The 12268-nt window shown below is 38.4% G+C and overlaps 1 protein-coding gene across 3 annotated transcripts in view; it reads left to right on the top strand.

Annotated features, from left to right (window-relative positions):
* FERRY3 (FERRY endosomal RAB5 effector complex subunit 3) overlaps positions 1 to 12268 on the top strand; it is a 63366-nt gene that overhangs the window by 14526 nt on the left and 36572 nt on the right. For all 3 annotated transcript variants that reach the window (XM_080661356.1, XM_080661357.1, XM_080661358.1), the window contains 3 exons: positions 2959 to 3140; positions 9484 to 9583; positions 9685 to 9806. In XM_080661356.1, coding sequence (XP_080517482.1) covers positions 2959 to 3140; positions 9484 to 9583; positions 9685 to 9806 — 404 coding nt within the window. The remainder of the gene's footprint in view (positions 1 to 2958; positions 3141 to 9483; positions 9584 to 9684; positions 9807 to 12268) is intronic.

Genomic DNA, 12268 nt, shown 5'->3' with positions numbered 1-12268 from the left:
AGTTGAGTGAGAACTCTTGGTCAGAGGTTATAGTCAGAAACTGAATGTTTGACTTTGAGAGGCTGAGTTGTTCCTAGTGATATAGAATGGGTGTCTAGGTGGAAGTAAGAAGGCAAGGCATGGGATGGGTTATCCACACAGACATTCAAGTGATCAGGTTTGATGACAGGATGTGAGGCAGAGAGGAAGTGTGTGAACTCAGGGTCAAAGCTTTAAATGAATGAGGGTTAGTGACAGGTAGGTTGTTAGACAACCATGACTGTTAAAGATTAGGGATGCCAAATGAAGCAGCTATCAGAATGTGGTCTCAGGTTTTCAGAGGCATAGAGTAGGTGAAATCTATGTTCTAGATTCAGCTAGTCATCTTAAACCCTTCCCTCCTGAGCTGGTGATTGAAGTATAAGTGAAAGAAAACCTGCAAAGTTTACCTATTGATTGACCAAGTTTAAAATACCTGTTTCTGTGACTTAATCCATTTGCTTTATTTTTAAAATAAATAATTACTCTCAGTTATGTTACATAGAATACAGTTTTTAGTATTTTCATTGGTAAGAAAAGGGAATAATTCAAATTGTTCCTTTTTTTTTTACCGTTGTTTGTATACAATGTTCTTTTTTTTTACCGTTGTCTGTATACAAAGATAAGTAATGGAAAACACATTGTAATCTTTGTGTTATTTACACTTTTGCCATGAAATTGTGTGATCCTTAACAAGGGACTTCTCAGCATGTCAGTTTCCTCACTTGTAAAGCATTGTGTCTGTCTGATGTGTTGAGATATCACATGTCTGGGACAGGCTTCTGTACTTCCCAGGGTAGATTTGTGTGTGCTGATGGTATCCCTAGTTAGCCTCTCTCCATGTTTCTGTTTTTGTTGTTTGTCAGTGTTTACTCAGTCCTTATCACTTGATAGCTGCTGTTTTCATGTACCTAAAAGCATGCTTACATTTTAAGAAGAAAGCAGAATCGCCACACTTTGTACATCACCACACTTGGGACCATATGGGTAACCTCATTTTCTAAATATATAGTTAAAAAACATTTTTTAGCAATGTATTTGTTAATAATGAAAAGTTTTCCTGATTATGTAATTAATACATGCAAATTATTGTATTATCCTATATAATAAAACGGTAATATGCAAATCAATCGAATGGTGGAATGACGGGTCACTATGATGCGCACTGACCACCAGGGGGCAGATGCTCAATGCAGGAGCTGCCTCCTGGTCAGTCCGCTCCCACAGTGGGAGTGCCGCTCAACCACAAGCTGGGCTGATGGCTGGCTGGCGAGCGCAGCAGTGGTGGCGGGAGCCTCTCCCAACTCTGCGGCAGTGCTAAGGATGTCTGACTGATGGCTTAGGCCCGCTCGGGGACATCCCTCGAGGGCTCCCAGACTGCTCAAGAGGGACCCCCCAACCCCCCTGAAGGCACGAATGTTGTGCACCAGGTCTCTAGCACATCCTATCTAATAAAAGAGTAATATGCAAATTAACCATCATCTGCTACACCCACAAGCCACACCCACCAGCCAATCAGGAACGAGTATGCAAATTAACCCAACCAAGATGGCTGCAGCCACGGAGCGAGCAGGAGGCTTGGGTTTCCCCGGTAATGGAGGAAGCCAAGCTTTCAGCACACCCTGGCCGGCCTAGGCCTCCACTCAAGGCTACAAAGTTTCAATTATAGAAGATAAATAAATCCCAACAAAAATGGCGGCAGCCACGGAGCTGGAGAGAGCAGGAGGCTTGAGTTGCCCCCGGCGATGGAGGAAGCCAAGCTTCCTCTGCTCAAGGCTACAAAGTTTCAATTATAGAAGATAAATAAATCCCAGATACCAGGGCCTCTGCTTGGGTTGCCGGGGGCGTGGCCGGCCTGCAAACCATCACAGGCCTCTCACCCAGGCCACCCCACGCCCCAAGGGAACCCCCACCCTAATCCAGGACACCCTTCAGGGCAAACCAGCTGGCCCCCACCCGTGCACCAGTCCTCTATCCTATCTAATAAAAGAATAATATGCAAATTGACCATCACTCCAACACATAAGATGGCTGCCCCCATGTGGTCAAAGATGGCTGCCCCCATGTGGACACAAGATGGCCACCACAAGATGGCCAGCAGGGGAGGGCAGTTGGGAGGGACCAGGCCTGCAAGGGAGGGCAGTTGGGGGCGATCAAGCCTGCAGGGGAGGGCAGTTAGAGGCAAACAGGCTGGCAGGGGAGCAGTTAGGCATCAATCAGGCTGGCAGGGAAGTGATTTGGGGGTGATCAGGCTGGCAGGCAGAAGCGGTTAGGGGCAGTCAGGAAGGCAGGCAGACAAGCGGTTAGGGGCAATCGGGAAGGCAGGCATGCAGGCGAGCATTTGGGAGCCAGCAGTCCTGGATTGTGAGAGGGATGTCCAACTGCCCATTTAGGCCTGATCCTACCGGAATCGGGCCTAAACGGGCAATTGGACATCCCTCGAGGGGTCCCAGATTGGAGATGGTGCAAGCTGGGTTGAGGGACACACACTCCTGTGCACAAATTTCGTGCACTGGGCCTCTAGTTATAATATAAAAAAGCAAAGGTCATCACCAATCCCACTGCCCTGAAATAGCCATCATTAGCATTTTGTTAATCACATCCTTGTGTGTGTATATGCTATTTTACAGAAATTGGGTTATAGCATAGTGTTTTGTTTTGTTTTTATTGTGTACACTTCCCATCTCTTCCTCCACATACCCCCTCCCCATCCCTGCCTTCAGGGATGTTAACAACTTAGTTTATATCTTTTAATTTTTGTGTGTGTACTCAGATAATCCTAGATAACCAATATATACACATATATGAAAAGACAACATCTTTCTGTCCTTGTCTGATGTACAAAAATAGAATCATAATATAATAGTACATGCTTTTCTAGTAGTGTGTTAAATAAAAATCCAACATCGTGATTTTAGAATGTCTGTGTATCATTTGTAGACCACATTAGAGCATGCAAGGCCTGAAGAGCCCAGCTGGGATGAAGATTTTGCAGATGTGTACCATGACCTAATACATTCTCCTGCCTCTGAAACGCTCCTAAATTTGGAACATAATTATTTTGTTAGTATCTCAGAACTGATTGGTGAAAGAGACGTGGAGCTGAAAAAATTACGAGAGAGGTATTTAAAATTTCTTGCATTATCATAATTAAATGTTACATCATCAATTGTGTGTCCTGCAGAACTTGTTTTTATTTTGTTATAAAATTTAAGAATAAAATAGAAAAAATTCTTTAATATTAGAAATTAATTTTCTTGTGTGTTTAAATACGTAATTTCAAGTGGGAAATCCTCATAAGTTTATAAAACTTCTCAAGTGATTTACTGAAATAAATAATGGTGATTTTATATATTCTATTTCTCATAAGAAAAATAGCTTACTTCTGAACAAAGTGTTTTGGATGCTGTCTTAGTCAGTTCAGGCTGCTATAGAAAAATACCATAGACTGGGTAGTGTAAACAACAGAAATTATTTCTCACTCCTGGTTTATAGATAGTACCTTCTTGATGTGTGCTCACATGGCCTTTCCTCACTGTGTGCTCCTACTGTGTCTTTTCTAGAGTGAGAGCTCTAGCATCTCTTCCTCTAATTCCATTATGAGGACTTCAACTTTAGGCCTTTTCTAAACCTAATTACCTCCCCAAAAGCCCTGCCTTCAAATACCATCACATTGCAGGGGGGCAGGGTTAGGGTTTCAACATATGAATTTGGAGGGGACACAAACATGCAGTTCATAACAGATGCCCTATCTCATTTATCCTTACCACAACCCTACTGTTACATCCATTATGCAGATGAGGAAACTGAGGTTTCAGTAACTTGTCTAAGGAAAAGCTAGAATTTGAAACCAGGAAGTCTGACTCTAAAGCTGTTAAGCACTATGCCATACTGCCTCCCTATTCAGGACCTATTTAAAACCTTGCTGTGACTAAGCCCATAGTCTCAGTTCATTTTGTAAGCTTACTTACATCCGGGGTGGGATGGGGGGGAAACAAAAACACTAGTAATATTCCAAGAAACGTTGATTAGATTTAAATTCATTTTGTATGAATTACTTAATACAGTATGCGAACAGTGTTTTTATGATCCATTTTTTTCTTCAGAGTAAGTGAAAAATTGCTAGCATTATTTTAAAGCATGACTTTCTAGACTGCTTCCTAGTAATTCTATAACTAGTAATTCAGGACACACCTCTTCCAGATAACCCATTTTGATCTAGCTGAGTCTAATTACATTAAGTTAAAAACATTTATTTAAGACTTTAGGTATATGTGGCATTAAGATTATATTTTAGTGTTGCTGATGTAAAATTTCTTTAATTGTGAAGGTATATTAGGAAAAACTACATATTATGAAATTAGTCCCAAAGAAATAAATTTAAAATGATATACTGGTTTGCTTCTGGCCTTCATTAGCTTCTCATTAGAAACTTTGGGACTAGCAAGATGAGAATAATGTGTTATTTTGAGGGTTGTCATTGTTTTAAAAAAACTTAAAACACAGAAATCATAGCAAATAGATTTAATCATTTTTCCTGTGCCTACTGTCTTTTGTGTACCAGATCAGCATTCCTATATTGCATAGATTTGTACGTTTTCATAATAATTCAACTCCTCTGGACCTTTTATTCTCATATCCAATAAGGTATTAGAACTGTTTCTGGGTCAAAAAGAACATGATTTTTTGAGACATTTGTCACTCTTTATGTGTTTGGGCTTGCTGATTAGCTGTTTTGAAGCAGTTTATTTTTTTTTCTAGATGGGAGACCTGTAGTATGGGTAGTTGCCACTGGGTAAATAGTTGAAGCTGTGTGCCTGGAGGAGAGAAACATTCTTTTTTCTAGTTCTTTATAAGGTAGCCAATAGAATTGTGAATATATTTTTAAGATAAGAACAAAATAAAAATTAGATTTTTAAATATCCTAAATAATAAAAGGTTAATATGTAAATTGTCCCCTCGTGAGTTTGACCACTCGCTATGACATGTACTGACCACCAGGGGGTGGCACAGAATGAAGGAAGGCCCCAGTTGGAAGCCGGGGGAAGGAAGGCCCCAATCAGCCCTGATCGCCGACCAGGCCTAGGGACCCTACCTGTGTATGAATTTTTGTGCACCTACCCGGGTATGAATTTTCCTACCAGGGCTTCAAGTAATATAACTCATTCCAAATTTGTTCTTGGATCTCAGGTTTTCTAGGACTATAGTCATTCTGCTTATTAAGGTATATGAAAAAATTCCCAACTTGGCCATCTATAGTTTATATCAGTAGCTTTTATTGTCCTTTTATTCAGCTGGGGAGCTACTCTAAATTGTAGCCCACTTTGTTGCCTAGTCCCTACACCTCCCAGAAAACTTCAATTGTGGCCATCAGTATTCTCTGACTTTCACCTTTTGGGAAGCTGAATTAACTTACTAATTTTCTGCATTTATTGGAATTTTATACTTTTTTTTCTCTATCCTGGAATAGTTTTTAGTAAAGTTTTGTTATGCTATTATTTTAAAATATATTTTTATTGATTTTAGAGAGAGGAAAGGAGAAGGATAGAGAGATAGAAGCATTGATGAGAGAAAAATATTGGTCGGCCACCTCCTGCATGTCCCCCACTGGGGATTCAGTCCACAACCGGGGCATGTGCCCTGACTAGGAACCAAACCATGACCTCCTGGTCCATAGGTTGGTGCTAACCACTAGACACACTGGCCAGGCTGTTACGTTATTTTTTGAAATATCCTTGGGCCAAACTTCTTGATAGGGTTTTGCTTTTTTTCTTTCTAAAATATAATCATTTGAATACATTTCTTTTTTAAAAGATATTTTTATTGATTTTAGAGAGGAAGGGAGAAGGGAGAGAGAGATAGAAACATCAATGATGAGAAGAATCATTGATTAGCTGCATCCTGCACATCCCCCACTAGGGATCGAGCCTGCAACCCGGGCATGTGCCTTGATAGGGAATCGAACCATGACTGCCTGGTTCATAGGTGGACGCTCAACCACTGAGCAATGTCATCTGGGCAATACATTTCTTTTTAAAACAGTTTTATAGTTTATCTTTCACATATCTAATCTGTTAGCTTAAAAAGGAAATATAAGCTGTGTTGCTCTTAAGGTACATAATATATATCGCAAAGGTGAACAGTATACTTAAGGTAAGTTGGAATTCACTAGTATTTGTGGAATTTCACCCAAAATTTTGCTTAATTCATTTATCCAATGTGTGAGCAGGATGACACATTTTCCTATATATCCTTTTATTTTAATTCCATTTTACATCTTTAAAAGACAGTTTCTAAGCACAGCATCAGTGCAGTTATTATGATCTTTTTTTTCCAGAGTGTGTTCAAGATTATATACAAGTTGTCAGAATTGTCATGCCTGACATACATAGTATGTCTGAAATATAATAACATTCCCTTTGATCTTAATCATAGAAAATATATACTGTATTATTAATACAGGGTGGGGCAAAAGTAGGTTTATAGTTGTGAGTACATGAAACAGTTTATTGTATTATCATTTATTAATTATGGTATTTTTTATAGAAACAACTGTAGACCTACTTTTGCTGCATCTTGTATATCATTAGCTACTTGTGTTTCTGACACATTTAAGGTAAAAAAAATATTTGTGACATTTTGTTGAGTTCTTATTTATTTGTCTTTCTTTTTTCTCACTGGAAATTTGCTTCTTTTGGCATACTAAAAATGTAAAAATGGCAGTGATATTTTTTATCCACTAGAGGGAACATGTGTAATGTAAAATATTAATACATTCATATGGAAGTTTGTATTTATAAATATTTAGCAGTTATTTCTGTTTTAAATAAAAATCTTACTTGCTAGCATAATCTTCCCCTGACCTCTAGTAGTTATTAAAAAGTTAAGGGGGTCACCTACATTAGAATTAAGTGGGGACTAAGTGGTGTTGAATATTTAATATTAGAAGGTATATATAGAAATGTGTAAATGTATGTTGTATGAATAAATTTCATTTATCATATACATAAGTATCTTAATCAGTTGTTATAAAGAAGTATGAACTTGCTTCTAACAACATTTATTTAAATTAACTAGAATGATGTAAAATTATTTTAGTTGATGTCTGTTTCATTCTTTCTAAGTTTGTTTAAAATACATTTTAAAACAAACTTTTTAACACAGTTGTATTAAAAGGTAATTTTTAATTTGAATGAACTTACTTATTAAAATATAACATTACAGAAAGGCAACAAACGGGAGGTGTAAGCTCACTAAACTTTTACCAAGTAAGTACACCCATGTAATCATCACCCAGCTCAAGAAATAGAGTATTTCCAGCACTGCCAAAGGCTTCCTGGTATCCATCTAGTCACTACCCATATCCCCCATAAATAACCATTATATGAACTCTTAATGCCATTGATTAGTTTTTCCTGTAGGGAAAACCATTTTTAATGTCTGCACATTATTTATTTGGATAGATGAATAAGGTAAGACTAAAACATATTTTTAGTAGTATTTTATATTTCTCTGTAAAGGGAACTTGTGACTTAATAGCAATTTGATTCGTAGAGCCTAATTGGCAGCTTCTAGTTATAAACTAACTTTCAAAGATTAGAGTTACTTTAACTCATGTACAAATAAATAGAAAATGTGTTTAAGCTGGAATTGCAGAGTATTTTTGAGGAAATCTGCAGATGAAATGGGGTTTGGACTTTTTAAACAATAGCCATGGAAATTGAAAGATGACCTAGAGTTTGACTGCTTTCATTTTGCATTAAATTTAGATTAAAATTTAGCTTCACAAGGCCCTTGTTGGGTAGCTCAGTTGGGTAGAGCATCATCCCAATAAACAAAAGTTGTGGGTTCGATCTCCAGTCAGGGCACATACAAGAAGCAACTACCAGGTGTACCAGTTAATAATACGGATTTTGTAATAAAAGAAAACACAATGATTTCAAGAGAAACATCAGAAGTGCTTTATTCAAAGTAATGTCCATCGCTAGCTACACATTTCCCCCATCTTTTAGGTAATTTGTGGATACCATCCCAATAGAACTTTACTTGTTTTGAGGCAAACCATTCAGAGACCCAATTTTCCACTAATTTGTACATTTTGAAGTGTTGCTCAGAAAGTGTGTGTGCCATCGATCGGAACAAGTGGTAATCTGAAAGAGCAAGGTCTGGTGAATATGGCGGGTGGGTTAATACTTCCTAGGCAAGATCTTTTAACGTGTCTTTAACTAGTTTTGAAGTGTGTGATGAAGCAAAATTACTTTGTGGTGTCTTCGGCACATTCTGGTTGTTTCACTATCAAAGCGTGGTTCAAATTGATTATTTGTTGTCTGTAGCGATCAGTATCAATGGTTTCACCTGGTTTTAGAAGCTCATAATACACCACACCTTCCTGATCCCACCAAACGCAGAGCATTGTCTTCTTCCCGTAGCGATTTGGCCTTGCAGTCGAAGTTGATGGTTGACCTGGATCAACCCATGATTCTGTGCATTTAGGATTCTCAAAATAAATCCACTTTTAATCGCCAGTCAAAATTCGATGCAAAAAAGACTTTCGTGACATTGAAGCAACATTTTACTGATTACTTTTTGGGTTTCCATTTATCTTTCATTCAGTTGATGTGGCACCCATTTTGCTTCCTTTAAAATCTTTCCCATTGCTTGTAAACTATCGGAAATTGTTTGCTGAGCAACGTTTAATCTTTCTGCAAGTTGTTTTTGAGTTTGGCATGCATCTTCATCCAATAATGCTTGTAATTGTTGGTCTTCAAACTTTTTCGGTTGACCTGGACGTTCTTTGTCTTTCATATTGAAATCATCACTTTTAAAGCATTTAAACCAGTGTTCACAGGTATGAGATGGAGCATGTTCACCCTAAGCTTCCTGAAGTATATGATAACTTTCAGCAGCACTGTTCTTCAAAATAATGAATTAAAACTTCCCGCAAATGCTCCTTTTTTGGCATGAAATTCGACATTTTTAAGTTTAAAAATATCTATGATGTTAACACCTTCAGAAAATTTGACATATGAAGTTTTGAAGCTTGTTGTCAATACAACAAAATAGCATACACATCAAGTTGCATATATATCAACATATGTGTAACTCCATCTATTGAAAAATATCCGCATTATTAAGCAGTACACCTGTAATAAATGCATAAATAAGTGGAACAACAAATATATATTTTCTCTTTATCTCCCTCCCTCCCTCTTTCTAAAATCAATTAATAAATAAAAATTTAGCTGCACAAATGATGTTATTAATATATGAAATTATCATTATTATTTCCACATCTCCACTTAAAAGGCTTCATAATGTTTTCCAGGTATTATAGTTGCCATTCTTGGACATATTCCTATAAAATAAAAATTGTATTTTTACTTTCTAGAGAGTGTTCAATGTATCTGGAGTGGTCGTATTACATTAAAATTCTAACGAATATATCTGATCTTATTTATGCTTTAGACAAGGTATTGAAATGGAAAAAGTGATGCAGGAGTTGGGAAAATCACTGACAGATCAAGATGTAAATTCACTGGCTGCTCAGCATTTTGAATCCCAGCAAGTAAGTAAAGTACAATGGATTTTAGATATGCAGTTACTTTTTTTTTTTGCTTACTTATTTTCATAAAAAAATTAACTAGTTGGTATATTGTCTATGTTTAGGACTTAGAAAATAAATGGTCAACTGAATTAAAACAATTGACTGCCATCCAAAAACAAGAGTATCAGGAATGGGTGATCAAACTTCATCAGGACCTAAAAAACCCCAACAACAGTTCCCTCAGGTATTAATCATGTATTATTCTTACTAGATGAAAGTTCACTGTTATTAATAATTTGTGTTTATTATAAAATTGAACCTTTTTAGTTGTAGATATTTTTAAGTTACCAAAGAAAATTCAAGATAATTTTATGCTGTTTTAAAAAAATCTTTTTTGTTGAGAGTATTACAGCTGTCCTCCTTTTTTTCCTCCATTGCCCCCCTCCACCAGGTTCCTATCCCACCCCAGGCCTTCACCACTCTATTGTCTGTGTTCATAAGTAATACATATCTATAATAATAAAAGCGTAATATGCTAATTAGACCGGACGTCCTTCTAGGAGGGAAGCCCGGGTGCCTTCCAGGGCTGCAGGGAAGCCTGGGTCCTGGGTGCCTGCCTGCAGCTGGAGGGAGGGAAGCCTGGGTCCTGGGTGCCAGAGGGAAGCCAGTGCCAGCAGCTGGGGAAGGAAGGCCTACTCTTGCACGAATTTCGTGCATCAGGCCTCTAGTATTCATATAAGATCTTCGGTTAATTTTTCTCATCCCCCCTCTTCCATTCCCTGTGAGATTTGTCAGTCTGTTCCATGTCTCTGGTTCTATTTTATTCATCAGTTTTTTTTGTTCATTAGATTCCTTGTTTGTCTATTTTGATCTTTAGATTCAATTGTTGATATGTATTTATTGCCATTTTATTCATATTTTTTATCTTTTTTTTTCCTTCTTCTTCCTCTTCTTAAAGAATACCCTTCGGCATTTCATATAATAATATTGGTTTGGTAGTGATGAACTCCATTAGCTTTTCTTGTCTGTGAAACTCTTTATCTGACCTTCAATGCTAAATGATAACTTTGCTGGGTAGAGTAATCTTGGTTATAGGTTCTTGCTCTTCATCACTTTGAATATTTCTTGCCACTCTCTACTGGCCTGCAAAGTTTCTGTTGAGAAATCAGCTGATAGTCATATGGGTGCTCCCTTGTAGGTAACTAACTGCTTTTGTCTTTATGCTTTTAAGATTCTCCCTTTGTCTTTAACCCTTGGCATTTTATTTATGACTAGAGGCCCAATGCACGAAATTCGTGCAAGAGTAGGCCTTCCTTCCCCTGGCTGCCAGCACCGGCTTTCCTCTGGCACCTGGGACCCGGGCTTCCCTCCCAGCCCTGGCTTCGTCCAAAAGGTTGTCCGGAAGGACATCCAGTCTAATTAGCATATTACGTTTTTATTATTATAGATGTGTCTTGGTGTGGGTCTCTTTGGGTTCCTCTTGTTTGGGACTCTCTGCGCTTCCTGGACTTGTAAGTCTATTTCTTTCACCAGATAGGGGAAGTTTTCTGTCATTATTTGTTCAAATAGATTTTCAATATCTTGTTCTGTCTCTTCTCCTTCTGGTACCCCCATGATGCAAATGTTGGTATGCTTGAAGTTGTCCCAGAGGCTCCTTACACTATCTTCATATTTTTGGATTCTTTTTTCTTTTTGCTCTTATGATTGGGTGTTTTTTGCTTCCTCATATTCCAAATCATTAATTTGATTCTCAGAATGCTCTACTGTACTGTTGAATCCCAGTAAATTATTCTTTATTTCAGTTAGTGTATGCTTAATTTCTGACTGGTCCTTTTTTATGTCTTTGAAATTCTCACTAAGGTTCTTAAAAGTCTCACTAAGTCCCTTGAAGCTTTTATTAAGATCCTTGAGCAAACTTATGACCATTGTGTTGAACTCTATATGTAGTTGTTTGCTTGCTTTCATTTTATTTAGTTCTTTTTCTTGGGATTTTTTCTGTTCTTTCATTTGTGACATGTTTCTTTTTCTCCACATTTTGGCTGCTTCCCTGAGTTTGTTTCTATGTATTAGGTAGAGCTGCTATGTCTCCTGCAATTGGTAGAGTGGCCTTGTGTAGTAGGTGTCCTTTAGGGTCCAGTGGTTCAGACTCCACAGTCACCTGAGTGGGGTACTCTAGCAGTGCCCCTGAGTGGGCTGTGTGCACAGTCTTGTTGTAGTTGGGCCTTGATTGCTGTTGGGGTCACTGGGAGGAATTGACCTCTGGGCCAATTGGCTGTGAGGACCAGCTGTGACTACATTGGAAGAGCTACTATGCAGGAGACACTTCTATGGAGCAACACTTGCTTCAGTGGGGCTTTGGTGCTCACTGAGTCTGCCCCTTGAGTGTGTTGTGGTGGATGTGTAGGATTGTAATCTGGTATGGTCTGAAGCTTTCCACTGGGTGTACTGGTTCTGGGGCCTCCTGGGAGGAGCTTCAGAGCAATCTGCAGATTGCTGCTACTTATATTGGGCTTGGAAGTGCTCAGGCGAGGCCAAGCTGTGAATCAAGGTAGGTTGGTGCTAGTGCTGAGTCTTGGGCACTTATTGATAGCTGTGGGGCATGCTGATGCTAGCTGCTGCTTGTTTGAAAGATTTTAGGAAAGTCTGAAGCCTGAGCCAGGACAAGACATTCATAAGGAAAAGCTGCTGCAAACAGCTTTGGTGGGT

Source organism: Plecotus auritus (assembly GCF_963455305.1).
Source record: "Plecotus auritus genome assembly, chromosome: 3".
NCBI lineage: Eukaryota > Metazoa > Chordata > Mammalia > Chiroptera > Vespertilionidae > Plecotus > Plecotus auritus.
The sequence above is the reverse complement of the archived record's forward strand: the minus strand, read 5'-3'. Positions and strand labels throughout refer to the sequence as shown.